Source organism: Thermobia domestica, chromosome 18, assembly GCF_964235325.1.
Source record: "Thermobia domestica chromosome 18, izTheDome1.hap1.1, whole genome shotgun sequence".
Taxonomy (NCBI): domain Eukaryota; kingdom Metazoa; phylum Arthropoda; class Insecta; order Zygentoma; family Lepismatidae; genus Thermobia; species Thermobia domestica.
The window spans coordinates 75,232,250-75,255,791 of record NC_137471.1 but is presented as its reverse complement, the minus strand read 5'-3'; the positions used below and the strand labels follow the sequence as shown (position 1 = coordinate 75,255,791).

The 23,542-nt window shown below is 37.5% G+C and overlaps 1 protein-coding gene across 1 annotated transcript in view; it reads left to right on the top strand.

The window, feature by feature from the left end:
• LOC145675129 (uncharacterized) overlaps positions 1-23,542 on the top strand; it is a 762,987-nt gene that overhangs the window by 716,224 nt on the left and 23,221 nt on the right. Inside the window, exon 4 of the mRNA XM_081745498.1 lies at positions 21,144-21,278. Coding sequence (XP_081601624.1) covers positions 21,144-21,278 — 135 coding nt within the window. The remainder of the gene's footprint in view (positions 1-21,143; positions 21,279-23,542) is intronic.

The window sequence follows — 23,542 nt, the reverse complement described above, 5'->3', positions numbered from 1 at the left end:
TCAATTAGAACTGGACAATCTACATGAAATTTGCAATCGATCAGTGAAAACGTCATCTTTCTAGAGCCTGTAGTTTCTGAGATCTCATTGTCGAGAAACATATATGTGTATTTTAAAAGAGCTCCAAAGATGGCAGCACAATTCATTTGCATGTATTTCGGAGAAGGCTTACTAAAGGCAAAGGCCTTTGAACAATAATTTAAAAGGATAAACTTTGTGAAAAATATTTATTTCAGTAATTTATTTAAACTACACTCTTTTAAAAATATTTGTCTTTGTTATAAACGTGAAATCACAAATAACCGTAAATCAAAGGTTTGAATGCTAAGATTATAGGTTAGAGCTCGGTCGCTCGTTACCTGGAGTTACTTGCTGACTATCAAATTCCTGACCATCTTCCGCTCATCTTTCCATCCTATGTTGCACAATAACTCCTTCCACAACTCCATATAACCTATATAATGACAACTAAGTTGCATCTTGTACATCATGTAATTGCTCTGCCACCCTTTCCCTGCCTGATGTTAAGGCCCGCACAGGTCCTAAGTCTTTGATCGCTGTAACAAGCTTTAATAAAGAACTCTGAGACCCTCTCAAAATAAGGCACATCTACTGTTGTCATACTTCAGTTCCCTAAGAGAGGGCATAACCCTCTAACAGGGTTCTAGCCGAAACGGCTAGTCACTTACCAAAAAAAAAAAAAAAAAAAAAAAAATCGCTCGTAAATGTTACTGTAATATTTTAATAGATAGTTAAATTGCCACACAGATGCCGGAGGAGGGCATATATTTTCGGAGTTAGTTGCTTGGCTTTTTTTAAAAGTACAAGCTTCTAAATTCGAACGTAAAAATGAAGCGTTAAGGTTTTAGTATTTAAGTACTCGCACCCCCAGTTGCATAGCACTGCCCTAAGGAACATTACTGACATGCCTAGTACATTCCTGGCACATGCCAATGCCAAGTAAATGTGTCAAGTACATACACGGTACGTGATATACACATAATAGATACATTCCTCGGTATGTGTCAAGCACGTACTTTTGGCCGGAAGTAACCTTATTCCTTACATGTGTATTTCACATGATTGCTCTATTCACGTACCTATCATGTACATTCCAATGTACCTCGAGGAACATTCTTTACACATGATCAGTATGTACTTGTGTTGGGTGGATATAAGGGAAGAAAATAGAACAGATGACTAGTTTTCGATCCCTGCACAATATTATTAGCGATAACATAAAGTGCAAACGTGAAACAAAAGCAAAAATAGGAATGGCGAAAGAAGCCTTAAGAGTCTTCATCCCGCTAATTTTGAAATCATGTGATAATTTCAAATAGATAAAAGATAATCGAAATGTGGAACAAGAGCGCCCTAGACAATAATATTTTACATGAGAAACCGTTATCACGACTCACTTATCTGCTTTCGATTTCGAGCCATTTTGAAAATCGGCATTTATTTTCGCGTTTCTAAACAGCTGAAAACGGAAAGCCACTAGGTGACTTGTGATAACGGTACCTCGTGCAAAATAATATTGTCTAGGGCGCTCTTGTTCCATATTTCAATTATCTTTTATCTATTTGAAGATATCACATAATTACTGTAAAATTAGCGGTATTTTAATTTCGCCGGGATGAAGACTCTTAAGGAAGGGGAAAAAATCAATTTTGTGAGTACTTTAATAAAAAGCTTAGAAAAAGATTCATAAACTGTTTCGTGCGGGGTATTGTACTATATGGGGCAGAAACACAAAAACGATGAAAAACACTGGAAGCTCTCGTCATGTGAGTTTGTAGAAGAATGTAGTGTGTGAGTGTGGAACGAGCAGAAAACGAATGAAAATGTGTTAAAATAGTAGGAGAGAATAGAGTAATTTTAGATGTAATTGAGAAGAGGAAGAGAAACTCGTTGGGACATTTGGCTGAGAAAGAACTGTGTCATGAAGCAGGTGCGAGATAGAAAGTATGGGGGAAGAAACAGAGAGGAAGGGGCAAAGAAGAAATTCAGTAGGTGAACGATATTAAAACAGAAAATTGCACGTGAAGACGAAAATGATAGTTGGAAACCGCGGTGTATGAAAGCTTCTCAGTTGCGGCAAGTGATCTGCCGATAATAGCAGAATACCTACGATGATGATGATGATAACCTGGCAACTCACCGAATTATGGTTTCCGGTTTTGTAAACAGAGCTGATATATCGAAACGTATTGCGGTTTTCCCGAAACATACTGAACTAAAACGTTTATTTCGATTCCTTGACTGGAAGCAAAAGAATTTTCGGTGCGTTACCATGAACAATCCTAGTTCCACAGTACTACTTTTCGCACTCCGTATATTGAAAGTTTCTTCTCCCCCGGGCAATAATATTTTTTGAAGTCATCATTTTTTTTGCATGGAAGTTCCTCAATTTTGCTGGAAATTACGTATCCCTCCTAGAGATAGCGATAAGATACATAGTCGAATACTATATCCAAGTGACATACTTGCGTCAAACAAAAGGGTAATACATAGTTCGAAAATGCCCTTTCCTAGGCTTTTAAAAAGAAAACCATGAAGCTATTTTTGCTGTCATTTCGTTCTCAAAGTTATCTGCAAACTGGATATGAACACTGAAAATTTAATATTACCGTTCGTTTGTATTTATGATGTGACAGCTGTCATCTGGCAGGGACATAAAAGCTTGTCCTCCTTTCTTTGGGCTTTGCTGTTAAAACGACCCGTTTACGCACAAGGAAGTGCGTCGTAAGAGTCATAGGAAGGGTGGAAGGGGAAGGGAGCTCTTTTGGAATGAGAGAATTGCGCGCTATGCAGCTGACTATTACAGTATAAGCTGTTAAGAAAAAAAAAGAGGGTGGTGGGGCAATTTGACTGACATATATTGTTTGTTGGTGGGGAAGAGAGAGGGAAATGACCACGCAGAAAGAAGGTTCTCTTGCTGTGAATACGGTCTACAAAACGTCCCTCAGTCCCCAAGACCAATCAGACAATCTTGACCAAAAAGGAAAATTCTCTTTTGTTGGCAGATGCCCCTCCCGGTTAGGCCTTCTTTGTTTTGTGCCCCGTTTACTTCACAAGAGGCAGGACCCACAAGAAAGAAAATGCCAGGGGGAAAAAGCCACTGGTCGTAAATTTCGTTCTTCACTCGGGGTCACTGACGGGGGGAAATCCAGGTTATGGCCCTTCAACCAATCAACAGCGTTGGAGTTGGTTCATGTTAGAAAGCCTTGTGAACGAAGGAAAAAACTGGGGGAGGAAAACATCGAATGAGCAGTGTGTGTGGGGAAGGGAAAGAGAAAGAAAGACGGGGGGACACAGAATTGGCAGCTGATCCGTCCTCTACTTCCGAAACTTCAATGCCGTGGCAGAAGAAAGAAGAAAAGAAAGACGGTAAAAGTTATAGGCGAAAAGCTTTTGTACCTCTTTTAGCTAAATTTTTTTCCTTTATCCTAATCCTAACACTTTTCTCTCTTTATCCTTGCTCAAAAGTGTTGCAACCCAATTAAATAAACATCGAAATTATTAAAAGAGATTTAAACTGGCAGTGTGAACAGTAAATTTACTAGTGATATACGTATATGTGACCTACCTTGAGAACTATGAGCGTCACTTTAGGAGTATATGTGGCATTGTTAGGAGTATGTGTGTCAAGAATAACAGAAGATAAAGAACAATAGATTCAATTTACTACATATGAGCTTTTTTATTATTATTATTACAAATGCAATACGTAGAGATACGTAAATAAACAATTTGTTTTAGTAGAAAAAAGCTATCAGTTACCACTAACAACGAACAACATACCTGTTAACGACACAAAAATTTCTTTTACTCGATTTCCTTGAAAGTTACGAATGAAAAAAATGAAACGAAATACTGGTATACGGACAAAATCTCGCGGCCGAAACATCGCCGCCCAAAATCTCGCTGGCCAAAACCTCGCGGGACAAAATCTCGCCGGGCCAAAACCTCGCGTGGCCAAAACCTCGCCGCCCAAAACCTCGCGGGACAAAATCTCGCCGGGCCAAAACCTCGCGTGGCCAAAACCTCGCCGCCCAAAACCTCGCGGGACAAAATCTCGCCGGGCCAAAACCTCGCCGCCCAAAATCTCGCCGTGCCAAAACCTCGCCGCGAATGAAACTTTTCTTTAAAATTTACCCAATGTGTTTCCTAATATGGAATTCCACATTACAAATAATAATAATAATAATAATAATAATAATAATAATAATAATAATAATAATAATAATAATAATAATAATAATAATAAGATACAAAACATCGTGTGCGTGGGCTTTATCGGGTTATTCCCGTTTCCTCCCACTTTCTTTATTCGATCATTTCCTTCGTCCTGGTCATCTACGTCTCCTTTAACCTATAGGACATAATCAAGGGACGTCGTAAAAACTCATATATTGTTTCATATTTTCATAAATATTATTAGATTTTTGTTAAAATTTTAAGTTTTTGGATGTTCCAAAGTTCACGAAACTAACCTCGTTAGTTGTCATTACTTTCCTTACGCAGACTTTCTTTCCCTATAACCAGTTTAAAAACATCCTGTCGCCCTACCTTCACATTGAAATCCTCTAATACAGAAATAGAATTTTCATATGGTATCGCGGGACTTGGTCAAATACCCGTGATACTTCTTCTGAAACAGCGTCTTTTATACCGTCATCCTTATCATCTGTTGGAACATTTACATTTTGGTCAGGCGAGATTTTGGGTATGGCGATATTTTGGGGCGCGAGGTTTTGGCCCGGCGAGATTTTGGCCCGCGAGGTTTTGGGTGGCGAGGTTTTGGCCAGGCGAAGTTTCGGCCCCGCGAGATTTTGGCACGCGACGTTTTGGGCAGCGAGGTTTTGGCCAGGCGGGGTTTTGGCCCGGCGAGATTTTGTCCCGCGAGGTTTTGGGCGGCGAGGTTTTGGCCAGGCGAGGTTTCGGCCTGGCGAGATTTTGGGCCGCGAGGTTTTGGGAGGCGAGGTTTTGGCCAGGCGAGGTTTTGGTCCGCGAGGTTGTCGCCGCGAGGTTCTGGCCGCGAGGTTTTGTACCCAAACCTATTACTCCAGTTTAACGTCCCACGAAAAAATGAAACGAAATACTCCAGTTTAACGCCCCACGTATATCCCCTTTAGTCTAAGGGAGACGGATGAGTAAGGAAAGTGAATGATGATGGAAGAATTGGTGGAATGAGATTGTAGGAGGAAACTTGAATATCCCGAGAAAACTTACGGACACCGTATTGTCCACCACCAACTTACTTGACCGGGGATCGAAACAGTGACCCCACGCAGTATAGATAAGCGCTCTACCATTTTTTTAAAAAAAACTTCCTGACTCTTATTTTCTCTTTACAGGACTACTAGACTCGATAGGGACACGAACACAGAAACATCGAGGATACTTAAAATTTCAAAGTTTCTCCCATCGGGAATCGAACTGCAGGACCACATACCCCAAAAGTATACGTTGTAACCATTAGACCAGAGGGAAGGGATACAACTGAGCCACTGTGCAGCACCAAAACTACGGAGGAGCATTTACTCCCAAGCAATTCATTTTCTCCAGTTCGATGACATCTTATCAACTGATGTAATGTCTGTATCATCAATATTATAGTGAAACGAACATTAAAGTTTAACAGTTTATCACTATCTTGAGCAGGGGCGGATCCAGGACCGATTTCTGGCGGGGGCGGTGGGTTGTCATACTGCTACTTTTAAGGCTCCAAACTTGGGGATGGGTTATATATATATATATTAAGAAAGTTTCCCCTTTTGGGGGCGGGGGGCAATAGCCCCGATCGCCCCACCCTGGATCCGCCCCTGATCTTGAGTTATATCTCATTAATCATCTTGTTGTTAGTGTAATAATGAAAAACTTGGCCTTGGTGGCGGTATATCAGTTTTATCAGATCTTAAGTTCACGTGCAGCATCATTTTTTAGTTTTATAAATAAATTTTCTCTTCTCACACGAGAACTACACACTAGAACTTGAACTCACTATTGTTCAATGTTGATTGATTTTGAGTTTAACGTCCCGTTCGGCAGCGAGGCTATATGAGACGTAAACCTACTGATTAACGTGAAATCCGAACCACATGAATTTGCGCTGGGAATCGAACCCGGGTAATTTTGTTCAATGTCTATTTATTGGTAGAGCCATGGTAGAGTAGATGTCAAATCATCCTCAGGTGGCTTCAAAAGCCTCCAGTGAAGTACTCCTCCATGTTACTTTGTTAAATGAGAAGGATATTAAATCAAACTCTTGGTATTTCGGTTAACCTGCTGGAAAAGAAAGCTATGTTGTAGATGTTTTTTTTTTCTTTCTTTTACTTCTTGTACAGAAAGGGACGTACAAACTTAGTCAACATATTGTTTGTTCTTTATAGAACCATGTTTTGATATGTAAACCCCTAACATGTTGAACACTTTAAAATAATACTTCAGTACTTTTTTTTTTAATGTTAATGATAATTTTTATTATTACTATTATTGATACATATTAGCAAAATGTATCCATTTTAATACACATTTAGCGATGACAACAACGTGTCCCGTCAACACCACACTCGTGCCGTTTATGATTTCTTTGGACTTTGAATTACGAATGCGGTGAGGATGAATTTTCTACTTGAGTACAAAGAAAGCCGGTTGGGGACGATTTGAACGTATCAAGTATAATGGACTTTTTCTTTCTTTTCTTTTCTTTCTTTCTTTTTTCTTAAACGCTAATACTACTGATGAATCATAACTGAAATAATATAGTGAATCATACAGTCTTCGACAAATTTCGATCCTGTCATAAGCGTTGACATTGTCCCGTAATATGGGATGAATTATCTCCTTTCCCCTCTCGATTAAAAAAATGTGATTCACGATATTTTTACTTAAAATATTAGATATTTATGCAGAAAGGCGCAATTTTTTTGAGATTACAAATCGTACTTATGATTTGAATTTTGAATTTAAAATCAATCACGGAGGGAGCTCCTCCGTGACTAAGAGGTTAGCGTCGCGCCTTTGGCGTGTGAAACCTTGGTTCGATTTCCGGCAGGAGCTCATGTGGTTCGGATTCCACGTTAATCAGTAGCTCCCGTCCCACATAGCATCGTTTCTGAAAAGGGACGTTAAACTCAAAATCAACTCAACTGAAATTCAATCGCGGGGGAAGGGGGGACACGGTGGCTCAGTAGTAAGGCGCTTAGCTCTGGTACATGGGGTCCCTCGTTCGATCCCCGGGCAAGTAAGTTTATGGTTGGCCCCACATCGTGTACGTGGGGTTTTCTCGGATACTACCGTTTCCTCCCACTTTCTCACTTTACCAATTCTTCCATCATCATTCACTTGCCTTAATCATCTACCTCCCTTAGCTTAAAAGAGCACAATCGTGGGACGTTAACCTGAAACATTTCATTTCATTTTATTTTTAAAATCAATAGAGAACAATAGGTTGAGCTTATTTCCCTTTCCAACTTCGGATCTTATAAAAAAAACGTACTGTAATGATAACTTTCATAAAAGTTTTTCTATTTTGACACAATATACTGTTATATTAACGAGCGGAGGAAACAACTGAATTTTAACACACCATGTGTGGCATGCTATTATGTGTTTATTGAAGTTCTGACATAACGTTCGGACTGCTTGGAGTTGAAGTTAGTCAAATTTTAGATTTCACTTCCTCCCCACCTACATGATTTAAAAGCAAAAGTATTCTAAGATAACTTTCGTTAAGAAAAAATAATCGATTTTGGTCCAATATGACTTCATTCCCTTTTCCTGAGGATTTCCAATTTTCTCAACTCCTTGGAGTTGAAATGGGTCAATAATTAGGAAAGTCTAGGATTGCCAACTGGCCGGTTTTTGACCGGCCTGGCCGGAAATATTGCTGTTATTTTGATTAAAGCCGGTGACCGGTACAAACTTCTTACCAGCCCCTTTATGACCTTTTTTTAAAAATCAAATGTGTATCTAGTTCCAAGCAATTTCATCTAGTTCGAAATATAGATTTAAAAAATAACTTTCATCCTGCAAATCCAAAACTGTCACCTTCCACCATCTATCAACGATTAATATATTTTGTTCATCTGTTTAGATATTTTTAAAGAGATGACAGGGACTGTATCAGATAAAATTCGAAATTTACTTGTAAGGAATTTTATACATCTATTGAGAGTGAAAAAGAGCTTTGAAAAAGGACTTCTTAAAGTAATTTCCTGTAGTTGAAGTACAACTTTAAGAAATAAATTTCATTTTCCAAATCTAAAATTGTCACGTAAAAATTATTATACTTTTGTTCATCTGTTTGTGGTAAATATAACAAAATGATCAATGCCGATTTCAGTTTCTCATTTATAGCACAATGTATCTATTAAGCTTATTAGTGAATGTACTAAGGGTATACAGAATACAGGTGCTAATGCACTTTTGTTCACAATAGTACCAGATGGATCCGAACAGATATATTTCACACTTAGACCTATATCATTGGGAATTTTGAAGGAGTGTCGGTTTTTTATTTTCCAGAGTTGGCAACCCTATAGGAAACCCATTCTCCTCAATTTTATGTCATATATTTTCAGTGAAAATTTATTTAAAAAATTCAGATTTTTACAGAGTATAGTAGTGTTCTGTAGTGTTACTCATGAGACTAGACGAAACGAGAAATGAGTTTACTCGTCTCGTCTCGTAAATTTCGTAGAATTCTCGTCTTGTCTTAATTTAGAAAAAGTTTTCTCTCCTCCTCGTCCCCTTTTGTAAACTTATGTACAAAATTTATGACCTGATTTTTTCTTAACTTCAGTGATCTAGATGTTACCAAAATTTGTCCGAGCCACGAGTAGTGTTGCCACGAAACGAGACATTTCTCGTGTCTCGTCTCGTCTCGTCTCGTAAACGAGACGGGACAGAACCCTCTTAGACGAGACACGAGACGAGACAGACTACTTGTCCCGTCTCGAAAACGAAACGAGACACGAGACGAGACGGGACGTCTCGTGAAATGTCTCGTCTTGTCTCGTGTCTCGAAAATGAAAACGCTGGCGGGAATGGCCAAGATTGAAATTGCCAGTGGTCATATAGATTGCAAAAGGAAAATCCCCTTTGTGAGAAAACATGTTGAAAAGCCTTCATAGAAAAGTGTCCTCTGTCTATTGAATGAAACAATCGTGATACATGAGCTTCCAGAAATATCATCCTTAATGTCTTGTCCCCAATTCCCCTTGCTGTAAACTGAGGAATTCTCATTTTTTTTAATTTCTGGCTGGAATGATGATAAACAAAATCAAAGACAGGGAAGATTTTTACAAAGTCAAGAAACCGAACTACCACTACCATCTATTCAATTTGAAAACTGGGTAAGGTCTACACTTGTCTTTATTCTCTGGTGGCGGTATTCTTTTGCTATGTGAACCGAAAACGGCAATTGAAGTATGTCATCTTGCAACTAAAATTTTGTCTTCTCTCTCTCTCACACACACACACATACACACACACACACATAGACACACACTTTTACCATTTTACCAATCGCTCGCTTATTATACAACAGTCATGTTGTAAAATTCACCTCTTCGTTTGGAAGGCGGGCGGACGACAAAGGAAGCAAAGATATTATCGACGAACCCTTCAAATTGTTTGCTTTCAGCAAATTTATGATACTAATAATAACACTTTAGGTAAAGAAGTTTTACAGGGGGACCTTCGTTTTGTTACGCGGAAATGTTTGATCTGACCAGAGTGCGAAATTGCCCTCTGCTTTCATGTTCAGAGGAGGGGAATACTTCCCTTTCCTAGTGAATAATATTCATTAGGACCTGAATTATCTTCAGAAATTGTTTCTTACAGGCGCATAAAACCTCTCGAACTTGATAAGTGTAAAGAACATTTGGTATAATATTCATGGAACTCCGTTGAAAGCAGAAAATATCATGAGAATGATCAAAATTCGAACATTGAAGAACATAATTAACAGAAATGAAATAGGATACCCAAACCATATTTTTAAACCTGCTATAAAATGTATATCCTATATTTTTACTAATTCCTTACTCCCATGAAAGTATCCTGGGGAGGATATTCTCTCCATTTTTTTCAGACTGAAATCCTTTTATCCCGTACGATTCCCCCCTTCCCCCTGACACAGTACGAAAAAACAAATGTTGTTAAAATCCATACACATGACCCTTCCGGGACTCAACCCGGGGCCTTCAAGCCGATGGTCTATCGCCGCATACCGCTAGGCTTGGTATGAAGATGTACGTTGTATGATTGAGAATAGATCCCGACAATATAAGGAACTTTAATCCAAAATTGCCACCAAAAATCAATTTTTTTTTTTAGACATTAGCTAATCTGGGTGTATTGTCATGAGTTTTTTACACAAACGGGGCAAGCACCACATAGTAGCACACACCCCGCGGTTATGGGAACAGATTTGAACCATAGAGGTGAAGACTGGCCCCAAGCATTCTTTAGTCCGATGTGTCGTTCAGCTCCCATTACTATGGCACTTTAAGTAGAGCTTAGTGTGCAGTAACATATAAAATTTCAATCAAATACTTTCCATTACTCAATAAAATTATTTGGTTCCGAGCTTTTTTTTTTTTTTTTAAAAAAAATAATAATTACAACAAATCTAAATGTGCTAAAATGGAAAGTAGTTTTTGGATTGTTATGGGTTAACACTGTGAAACCTAAAGGCTGGAATATATGAAATCAAAGTGTACACACATATCTATCTCTCTATTTATCTATATATCTTTCCATCTCTCTCTCTCTCTCTCTCTGTATATATATATATATATATATATATATATATATATATATATATATATATATATATATATATACGAGACACTATATACAGACACTATAAAGCAAGTGGGCTGATAGTATACGATAGTGTCGGGGATGATGACACCTTTACATCGAACTTTGCTTGTCGTGTAAACATTATTTAACATTAGTGTCTTCATCTTCGACGTACCTATGAGCAATTTACTGTATATTCGTGTATTGAAACTGGTGAAACAAATTTCAATGTTTCAGAATGTTAAAAAAAAAAAAAAAAAAAAACAGAATCGAGAAGCCTCAGACAACTAACAGCAGAGATATATTATCTTGTAAACTATTTGTCCTTGCCTTGTGAGCTTATTTGAATTTATTTTTAAGACCTTTAGGCAACTTTGGCCGAATGGATGATGATGGGAAAATTAGTGGAATGAAGAAAGTGGTAGGATACTAGACAACTTCGAGAAAACACACACATTCGAAAAATGAAATGAAATGAAATGAAATCTTTGAGTTTAACATCCCACGTTTATGCCGGTTAGGCTAAAGGAGACAGTGATGATGAGTAATGAATTAAATGGTGGAATGAAGAAAGTGAGAGGAAACGGGAGAACCCCCGAGAAAACCCACGCACACGGTGTTTGTCGACCACAAAGTTCACTTGGCGGGGCTGGGATCGAACCCGAGACCCGAAGCACCAGAGGTGAACGCTCTACCACTGAGCCACCGCGGTCCCCACACACATTGAATGTTTGTCCACCATAAAAGCTCACATGGCACTAACCGAGATCGAACCGACTACCACATACACCAGAGGTGAAGGCTTCACGGTGTAGCTACCGTGACATTTCTTGTCTTGTGTGTTCTGGGTAATACTTGTAGCTTACAAGGGAAGAGAAAGAGATTATATATCGAAGTGGAAGATGGTTTATATACCAATCGAAAGCACTAATGACGCCTATTACAAAACTGTAATAAAAATTTTCCGAATGCATATACTATGCGAGTTATATGTATATATAGAGTGTCCAGATAAGCCGTTACCACCCCTTGAAATCGCAAACGATAAAACAGATGCCAAAACTGGAAAACATGTGTTTGATCATTTTAAAAGTACAACGTATCAAAGCAAAAATTCTTGTCACAAGGCCACCCGCAGTGTACTGGGCGGGGTCCAACTCAAAAATTACAAAAGGTAAGGGGGTCAAGTAGTATATCGTTCGAAACTTCTTGGGAAATGAAAGAAGACGGAACAAGTCTCAATACTCTAAAATTACCTTGTGCAAAATGGCGGCCGGTCAAATTGTCAGCAAAAACGTAATTGTAAAGTCGATGGCCACCCCCCAAAAAATCCTGAAACGGTGAGGCAGATGTCAAAATAGGAAAACATGTGTGTCATCATTTCAAAAGTTCAATGATTGGAAGTAAAAATATTTGTCTCAGGGTTCTCCACAATGTCCCAGGGGGGTCATGTTCAAATTGTTCAAATGGCAAGGGAGGTCAAGTAGCACATCGTTTAAAGCTGTTATTAAATGAAAGTAGATAGAACAAGTATGGACGCTCTACGATAATACTGTGCAAACATCTTGCATTTTAGTTGTTCTTTCTGTAACCGGGTTTTAGTTTATTTTTACTTTAATTCTTGTACTCAACGGAAAGAAAGGAAATGCCCCTACTGTGAGATTCTGCTCTTTGAGCTCAATAATATCTAAATAAAGAAAAAAAAATAATAAAATAAAAGCAAATTAAGACATAAAGAAAAGAAACGACAACATTTGACATCTTTAAGTATAGAACTGACTAGTTAACATATAATGTACTTCCACAAACATAAATAAGTAGAGGTTGGAGCCATCAGAAGTAAAGACTCTTACCTCTACTTATTTATGTTTATGACTGCACAACAGTTGTACTTATGCTCGTTATCTGGTTTATCAATTATAAAATGATTCAAACGAAAGAATTCCTTGCACCAGGAAGAGTAAATACGTACAAATGTCTCAGAATGAATACAAGTGCCGATTGCAAAATGGAAAGTGAACGTGCTCAGAAAATCGAAATGAAGATGTACATTTTGACCGGCCGCCATTTTACACAGGGTAATTTTAGAGGATCGAGACTTGTTCCGTGTTCTTTTATTTCTCAACAGCTTTATTTCACCATATTTGCCATTTGAAAATTTTGAGTAGGACCCCGTCTGGAACCTTGTGGAGGACCCTGGGACAAACATTTTTACTTTCAATCATTGTACTTTTGAAAAGATGACACACACCTTTTTCTTTTTTGACATCTGTCTTACCGTTTCAGTTTTTTTTTTCTTTCTTTGGAGGGTGGCCATAGACTCTACAATGACGTTTTTGCTGACAGTTTGACCGGCCGCCATTTTGCACAGGGTAATTTTAGAGAGTTGGGACTTGTTCGTCTTCTTTCATTTTCCAAGAAGTTTTGAACGATCTACTACTTGACCCCCTTACCTTCTGTAATTTTTGACTTGGATCCCGCCTGGGACTCTGCGGGTGGCCCTGGGACAACAATGTTTGCTTTGATACATTGTACTTTTATAATGATCAAGAACGTGTTTTCCAGTTTTGGCATCTGTCTCATCGTTTGCGATTTCAAGGGGTGGAAATGGATTTTCTGGACACCCTGTATATTCATATAACTCGCACAGTATATGCATTCGGAAAATTTTTATTACAGTTTTGTAATAGGCGTCATTAGTGCTTTCGATTGGTATATAAACCATCTTTCACTTCGATATATAATCTCCCTCTCTTCCCTTGTTAGTTGTATCTTGATTAGCATGGTGCAGCCTGCTACATTTTACTTTCGTTCCCATGGTATGCTGCTATATTTTTACGAGATAAGACGAGACAAAACGAGACGAGACGAGACGGGACAGAACCTCTCGAGACGAGACACGAGACGGGACGAGCACATTTTTTTCGAGACGAGACATGCTTTGCACGAGACGAGACGAGACAGCCTGAAGTCTCGTCTCGTCTCGTCTCGTGGCAACACTAGTCACGAGGGGTCCACGATAACAACATTTGGTTATCGGAGTACGTTTTAGAATAATTTATGCATCTTTAAACATTGATAAATATTCTTTATTATGTTCATAGAATCACGTTATCAATTTATAGTTCTTTTTGCTATGAATCATGTAAAACTAAAACAAAGTTTGAAATCAAGGACTTGGGTGAACTGGTGTTCCTACCAGACTCAAAAAATTCTCGTCTCGAAAATGATACGGAAATTGTCATGTCTCTAATTTCGTCTTGAATTAAGAATGTATTTCTCGTCTCGTTACTCAGGGGGACAAACGGGGCTTGTGCTCCACGCGCCGGATTGGGGGGCACTACATGTGCAAGTACTTATTTTCACTATAAGGCAAGAGAAAAGTTTTAGCAAACTAAAGATCATAAAAAATTACCTCAGAAACTTAACAGGACAACAATGACTCACCAACCTTAGGATCATATCCATAGATAGCTTCAAAGCTATCTTTTGCGGACATTGTAAAAACAACCTTTGCAGCCAAAAGAGCCCGTGAAGTTATTTCATTTAATTTACATCGATTTAAGAGATCTGCAAAATGTCCGAGTATAATATTCGAGACAATAGCTTGACTGCTTGTCATAATTAATTATTTTATTGTAAAGCAACAGACTGTTGATTCATTCTACACATATGCACATCCCAATATAATTACAGAAACATTGTGATTTGCAGTTATTATGATAAGACTATAAGAATGTGTCAAGCATGCTACTTTCAGATTACTTGGAAATCAAATACTAACTAGTTTGGTGTTTTATCTTGTACTAAAAATTAAATTATGTACTGCAATTTTGAAATCAAGCTTTACCACTTTAAGAAAAAATGTAATAGGAGAATTACTGTGATATGCCAGAATTAGTCCCAGAAGCGACAGTCCTATTAGCGACAGGAACTGTTATCTGTCCTATGAGCGAGCGATTCATTTGCATTGAGATGATGGAAGATGATATGATTCCATCTCGTAAAATATGTTTGCCTCTGGCGTTATTAGTGCCCGAACAACCTTGGTATGAAATATGTACGTGCCAATGATACTGTTCCTCAAATATATTTTTCCTCTACTGTGAGTGCAAATAAAACTTATTTTAATTTTCGAGTTAGATTTGATATAAAACATATCAAATAACTTAACGAGACAACAGGGATATTTCCATGAAAAGTATATTCCTAAAGGTAAAACAATCCAAAAGGTAAACAAACTCTTTAAACTACCGTCCCCCCTATTGTACGCTACTAAAACGTAAACTAATTGCTTAATTTGCCTTCCTCCCTTGTTTTGACTTATACATAAAAGCTTGTCGTGTAGCAATCTGAAATAATCCCTTATAACTAGACGAACTTTTAAATCCTGCGAGAGATTTGTAACTTGTGTAATAATTTCTTCGAATACACCATTTTTTCGATTTCTTTGATATTATCAAATGGTGAACACCTTTTTCCCATGGGCTCCCGATGGGAAGGCAGGGGTCGCCCCCTGGCTCACAAAATGTATACGTAATATAGCAAACCACGTGTATTAAATACCAGATATAGCAGACGTGATACAGCAACCATGGAGATTCCCCTCCCTAGAAAATTTTCTTCGGGCGCCCCTACCTCTTTCTGATTTCTTTCTGACACAATGATAGTCATACGTCCTGCAAATAAAATCAGAAAAATAAATCTTATAGCCAAAATCATCATCAGACGTACACTCTGGATCTTGGCTAGAAGATCGAAACGTCACGTGTAAATGTGTTTTTATATTAAATAAGTGCAGTCTTGTTCAGTAGTGTGTTTATTTTTCTGATTTCTTTCTTATGCCATAAACATATTCAATCTAAACTTATGCTCCGTATCATTTTAACATGAATTTTTTAATTATATTAGAATCATAGATACTCTAAATATTTAGTTAGATTTCAACTTGATAGAGTAAATGTATTCATAGAAATTAATTCAAAAATATAATATTAGGAAAAACGTAAAAAAGATTGTTAATGTAATGAGAGCATTCTTACGTGTTAAATTCAGGTAGAGCGAAATTTTTCATAGTGCATTTTGTTAGGTTCCAAATCACATTACCATGAAACAAGTTAAAGAAGGAAGAACCTTATCTTCTTCCATTATCTTAGAATGTACGAATCGGTGACTCATAGAGCAGTTAACAGATCGAATCGGTCGCTCATAGGACAGTTAACAGTTCCTGTCGCTAATAGGACTGTCGCATGTGGGAAGACACCATATGCCAATATCAGGTGTAGTCGGGGAGCGTTTTGGTTTGGTTGATCAGGGGGAGGGGGCGCTGAGGCGAGTTTTTGCCCCGGGTGCCAACTAGCCTAGTTACGTCGCTGGAAACAAGAACCGAGACAAGACGAGAAATTTCTTGTTTTCTGGACAACATTAATGTTTTGTTGTAGATTAGAGACATCATCATATAGTTTGGGTTTGAAATTAATGAGAGAGAAGAGGGAGGATCGGTCGCTTCAACAATGGACAGCATTATAAGTTAACGTGGCCGATCGTCTGTGTTATCACTGAGGAACTATGTGATTACATGTGCTAACATTAACATTGAAATGCAATAGTGCCATCGTTTCTGCTCAATACAAAATCTGTACACTGAGAGAGTGTCATCTTTATGAAGATCATTAATCAGAGCGATATATGGAAATCAGGGCTAACATCATCTCTCTAACACTACCATAGACATAACCAGAAATATTCGATGGAAGGGGATACTATGTCACAAGTGTACTATTATTATTATCTTCCTATCTTTCTTCGTGGAATAGATGTTCATTTGTTTTACGGATACTGTTTTTCGTCACAAAAAGATGTATTTCCACTCCTTCATGTTCAGATTCAGAAAATAGGATCATGTATTTTCCTCACAACTTGTCCATTTGACTGGAATGCTTCAGGTTGATTGTAGTTTTCCTTCTTTACGTGAAAATATACAGTATTTAGACTTTCAACTTCTTCCTCACTTAAATGATCTTGTAGCGCAGTGTGCAACACAATACTGTACAGCTCACAGATGACGAGAAGAACCCTAAAACAGGGGCAGCGGGGAAAGGTCAACGACACGGTCAAGTCCATTTTCGGTTTTTGAAGTGTGGTCTATACTTAGATGTCATCTGCTACTCCGTGTAGTTATCTGTGTGCTATTCCGTGGTATCATTTGAAACCCCCGTGCGAAAAGTAGGCGAGCCCATACCTACATCACACTACTTCTGCTAGGGTTCTTCTCGTCATCTGTGAGCTGTACCTTCTGATTGTATTCGTATCCGACAAGTATTGCTGTCTGGGTTATTAACGCACCTATTGCTTGGGTACCCACAATCATGCCCTATTAAAATGCGGATAAATTCTGCCCACTTTCAATTATAACAATTGCTGTCTATCAACATGCAATCTCGAGTGTGTTCTTTCTCTTCAATACCACCAGTCGGGGTAATCATGTAATCAGCTTGGCTGCTGGCCATACTTTCTTGTGTGGAGAGGATGAGAGGTGGTTCCAATTCAGTGAGCACTCAGTGCATAACGACTAGGAAAATGAAATATTTCTTTAAAAGTGTTTTTTTTTTTAATGTATTCTATTATTGCTACTTAAGTGATATTCAGATGTTAAATAAGAATGATTACTCTGATATAGAAGGGTAAGTTATTCTTAATAGTATATCCTTAAAGGCCTAAACTAAATTAAAATAAAAACAATATATATGTCCGATATAGAATAGTGCATTTCCTGGAGGAATTTTCAGAAACACCAGCTATTTAAATTATAGTATTTTACATCTACAGTTTTTAATTTTCTATTATTATACAATTCTTTCCCGACAAAATGCAGCACTAAATAAAAATGATCATAGAATGATATAGTCATCCAATAGAAATTACGATAATATGTGTTTGTGATCTTTTCTTTCGTTGTTGATAAGCGTAATTTAATATGTGATATCTAGGCCTACGTAAAATTTTCTTGGAACATTAGTTCGGTCGCAAAAAAACACTTCTAGCTGACAGATTTTACAGGGAGAAAATTTTCATGCTGTGCCATCTCATTGATAAATAATTCAGTCGCTGAGGAAATTGTTTAAACAATCGGTCGCAGATCACACAGTCGCAAATTAAAAAGACACTACCTCAAACTAAAATGTAGTGGATAATCTGGTTGTTCGCTCACTTGTTTCCTGCTCATTCGTCTGTGTATTATCACCAGAATGTTGCAGGCAGTTTGTCATTCATATCAGTAGCTGATATTTAAAACGGTATGTATTTATTGTTATACATACTTATGCATTTACGTACGAGGAGAAGTCGAAAAATAACCTTTCCCTCGTTTTCCCCTGAAATATGGGCAAACAAGACGTCGGTTCAATAGGGTCTAGGAAGATTCGGTGTAGAAAATTTCGATGTAGGAAGATTCGGTGGAGAAAATTTCAGTGTACGGAAAACTCGGTGTGGGGAAGTTAGGTGTAAGGTGGATTCAGTGTGATACATATTACATATTTACCACTCAAAATAACATAAAACTTCATATCGTGAAAACGAAAACGCCATAAAATACACGTTATTACGTATTTCAAAAAAATAAAAAAATAAATAAAAAATAAAAAAAAATAAAAAGAAAATTTACGTTTTGCATTTCCTTATCTCTTATATGTCTCCATCACACGATCAATCTGACAATTTTTGTCAGAAATAAAACAATTGCAACTAGGTCTATAAGTTCAGAGAATAGTTGTAAAAACATAATTTATACAAACAACTAAAAACATCTTCCATGTAGTACACCAAAGAACATATATGCATATGTAAAGTTCAAAAATACATGGATCAAAAAAGCCTTAGTGGGATGGGCTGGTTTTATCAGATACTAGTTGTAGAAATAGTTTTGAGATAATAATAGGAAGAAAGGCTAAAATAATAAATAAAAATAACAAGTTTTGTAAAGTATTTACTACGTCCTAAAACACCTACAATATACACTATGGATAATATATGCATAACAAATGCGAGATTTAGAATTATTTGTCAAAATGACAAATTGTAGGCCATTCCTTTCAAACTTGAATAGTGTTTCCATTTTCAAAAGTGGTTGCAAGCGACTGCAGTCTGGAAGTGGTGCATTTAGAGTGACTGCATCTGGACTTACTATTATGGGAGTGACCTGCATGTAGCCGTTCCCTTTGCACGACATCCAGCAATCTCCATGTTGATTGATGGCTGCCACCAATGTGAGCGTTGAAACCTCGATGCCACCCCTCAACAGCATTGTTTATTGCTGGAAGTTCTCTGATCGCAGAATCATACCATTGGCTCCTTATTGACTTCTACTCCTATCAGATGTATCACTTCAGTTGAGGCATTTATTTTTGCACCTTAGAGTAACATAAACTATGTCGTTTTTGAATAATTTAGATTTAAATATTAATTTATAAAATAGATAACAAAAATCGTTAGAACTGTTTTCGAAACATCTGCAATTTTCAATTTTACTGTTCCAAGTAACGTACATTTATTTTTGGAAGTAGATAATTCTAGAAGACACCGTCTAAAACAGCATAATCACACGAACGGACATCGAGAAATTAATTTCACGTCATGGAAGGGCCATGAAATGTTAAAATCCGTCGAAATCTTGAATTCAAATTTTTCACGATCGCATTAAAAAAAAAAAAAATCTTATAGCAGATAGTTAAAGCATGTTCCACACAAAGTTTGAACTTAAAACTAATACGGTCTTTTATCCTCAAAGTTAAGTTTCTAATGGAGCCTACGGTCTTCTACAACGAGCCTTTCTTTATACGTAGCATTCCCCTCACCGAGTTTTCCGTACACCGAATTTTCTTACACCAAGTTTTCCTAACCGAATTTGCCTATACCGAGATTTCCTACGCCGAATTTTCCTGCTCCCGGTTCAATGGGAGAGCCATATATACGTCATTTGGTCACGTACAACGTAGATCCTGCAAATGGCGGTACAGCAATGCTAAAGGATGAGCGGCACATTATGTGCCTCTTGCCCGGCAAGTATGGAGGAAAGACATGTTTTGAACTCATTGTTAAAGGAGAAAATGCGAGTGGTTGTGCGATTTGAATGGGCCCGTAGGACGTCGGATGTTAAAATCCATAACATTCCCGTGGAAATGTGTGGTCTACATGTCATGTCGAAGCAAATGATGTGAAGATGGTGCAAACAGTTCGGTGAGAGGTATGACAGTCCGTACAATTCCGACCGCGTGTACAGCAATTTCCATCTCTTTCCGGCATTGAAGAATGTTGACAGCGGAAGGCACTTTAGAACCAATGACGAAGTGAAGGCAGCCTTGAAGGAGTTTTTCTGTATACAGGACACGCATTTTTTTTAAATAGAATTCTTAAGTTTTGTAAAGCGGTATGGAAAGTCCATCGGAGACCTTGGTTCTTGTGTGTAAAAATTAGGGATGGGCAAGACCTGTTTTTTTTATAAAAACCGGAAACCGGTTTCTAGAAAAACCAAAAACCGAAATTTTGGTTTTTCACCGAAACCGGTTTCGGTTTTCTCGAAAACGGTTCGGTTTTCTCCAAGCCGGTTTGGTTTTCTTAGAAACCGGTTCGGTTTTCACCGAAACTGGTTTCGGTGAAAAAGTTTGGAAAACACACAAAACTATTTCTGTGGAAACAGATGCGGTTTCCGGAGAACAACGAAACACTATTCTGGTCAGAAATAGAACAAATTTTGGATAAAACCGGAACGATTTTGAAGAAAACCGAAACCGGATCCGGTAAAAAAAGAACCGTTTTCTAAAAACCGAAATACCGGTTTTTGTGTCCACCACTCGTAAAAATAAGGTAAGTCTTATTTCTTTTTTTTTAATTATTTTCATTTTTGCAGCATATTATTCGTTTTACATAAACACATTTGTCCATAGCTGCCAGGGGAAACTTGTTTTCCGATGTACCCTCGTATTATGTGGTGGTGAGGAGTGAAAAGTAGCAATTGCCTTCACTCTGCTTTTGTCTTAAATCTATCTTTGACAGTTTGGATACAAATACTATTTTGCTCACTATCAGGAAAATGTAGATTTGTTTATGTGTGTTTGTGTTGGGCTGAAAAGTAAAAAAAAAAAAAAAAAAAAAAAAAATGTGTCGTTAAGCTCTGTAGTGGCTCTTGTTTTTACAACATGAGCTTGGGTAGTTAACAGTTCTTGTATATAGTTACCGGATGTTACAAACTGTCATGAGACGATCATAAAAAAAAGTAGAAAACATCAGAGTACATCTTTCTATTTTTTCTTTTTTTTTTCTTTTTTCAGTACAGCGCTCAAGAGGAAGAAAGAAACAAAGTCGTTAAAAATGGTTTGTCATTATTTGAGAAGTATCGGCATCTGCTAGGAGTGTTTATCGGTAACAACCCTAATGATGTTGATGGCATGTGTAGAGAATATAAGGTACGTATGTCCAAGTGAGATGCCGTAAAAGATGGGAGGCAGTGCTATAGTGTGAACACAATAGCTATAAACTTTTCAATACCCATTTGACGAATTAAACCTTTCTTCACTTCACGTCACATCAGATAGAGAAATACGTTGCGTACATGGTTAGTAGCAGAAGCCTATGATAGTTTGCTTCGATAGACATGGTAACAAAAAGGCCAATAAAGTTGGTGCCACTCTGACTGTAGATTCTGTCAGTTTGTTTTCGGAATGCTTATATCCTCTTCCTTTGTTTGTTTGTTTGTTTGTTTCTTTTTATGAAAAAATAAAGAAGGAATAAAAGATAAAATCGAGCTAAAACCACCCAGTAAATAAAAATTGTGATCAATCGTATTTAAAATTAAGGTTACCAACATGTCAATATAGTCTATTTGTTTTTGGTCTTTGGTCAGAATTAAACGTCAATAATAATAATAATAATAATAATAATAATAATAATAATAATAATAATAATAATAATAATAAAACTGGCTTTCACCCATAAAATGTCACATGCTGGAGGAGGAGAGGGGGAATCAAACTGTGAAGTAGCTGCACTTAAAGAAAGCGCAACACCTGCGGTATCGACATTTGCACTACTTTGACTAGGCCTATCGACATTAGTGGTACTGGGATATTTGCGGTACTTTTCAAAATAACTTATTCTCTAAGCTAAGAGAGGATATTTTCAGGTGTTCAGTTGGAGATCAGGCACACAGTATCAACTGCTACGAAGAGACTAAGTTTTATCACATTGGTCTAGCTAGCAAGTTGTTCTAGGGGCGAATAACATGCCTCGCTCACAGCACTACAACACTTGAAGGTTTCGTCCATAAAAAACGTAGCGTGCTCAGTTGTACACTGTCTTCTCTTCGCAGTGCAAAATATTAACATTCTTCCGGACTCTGTGGTGTCATCCACAAGCAGGAAGCCTCATCACCTATTGTCAGAATATACACATATTCCACGATGTATACCGCAAATGACCCACTGTCTAAGGGAAAGTTTTGAACAATACCGCAAATATCCCAGAAAAATTTGTTTTCTTATTGTACCGCAAATGTCCTGATAATGAACTTAAACACTATTTATTATACTTCAAAATAAATAAATAAATAAATTCGGCATTGTTTAGAAATGATTTTTGGTCATTGTTTACCATTTCCAAAAAATGTTCTGAAGTGTTCTTCAGCATAACAGTGGTTAATATAGGAACTCAGTAAGAGTGTTCAAAATGTACCTGAACTTCTGATGTGTCCAATGAATAAATAAACACAGGAACGATATTTAGACAGTATTAGGATTTACAAATCGTTTCTGCCCATCTACTCATTGGACACATTAGAAGTTCAGATCCAATTTTGAATATTCTTACTGAGTTTCAATTTTAATCACTTCTAGTTACATGTATATATTCTTCACTTTAGGACACTTTTTGGACATGTATTTTAATCAATGACCAAGAATCGTTCCTAAAAAAAAAAAAAGAAAAAGAAAACAAAGAAAAAGAATAACAAGATTTATATTTGGCAATGTATGACGTGCCCTGAACAAGAGTAACAAGTTTTTGCAATTCAACTTACCATAGCTCCGGAAGGGGGCAACCCCTCCTGGAAATATATCTGGAAGAAACATTGATATAAATATACTGGAACATGGGATCCAATATGTTGATTCCAAAGCGGGGTACTTTTATGGCATCTTATTACATGAGTTCATATATATATATATATATATATATATATATATATATATATATATATATATATATATATACAGCCACGGATCCAGAATATGATCAAGGGAAGGGCTAAACCATAGTTCGCCACTTTCTCCAGTGTAAAGAAAGTAGGATTGAATCCCATTTTATACAGTAAATACCTGAGCGTCGAGGGAGGTTATAGCCCCTATAGCTCCCCCCTTGGTTCCGCGCCTGTATATATATATATATATATATATATATATATATATATATATATATATATAGAGAGAGAGAGAGAGAGAGAGAGAGAGAGAGAGATGGGTATTATAATCAGTGAGACGTCTACTTACCAACTGGGGGAGGCAGAGTTCGATTATCGGTGGTAGGATATTTCTCTCATTATACCTTCGTTCCAATGAGGCTCTGAGGTTCACCTAGAACCTCTTTAAAATGGTCGTTGAAGCAATCTGGGATTACCTCTACATCATTACCAGCAGCGGCGTGCCGTCAAGGGGACTAGGGGACTAGGCTAGTCCCC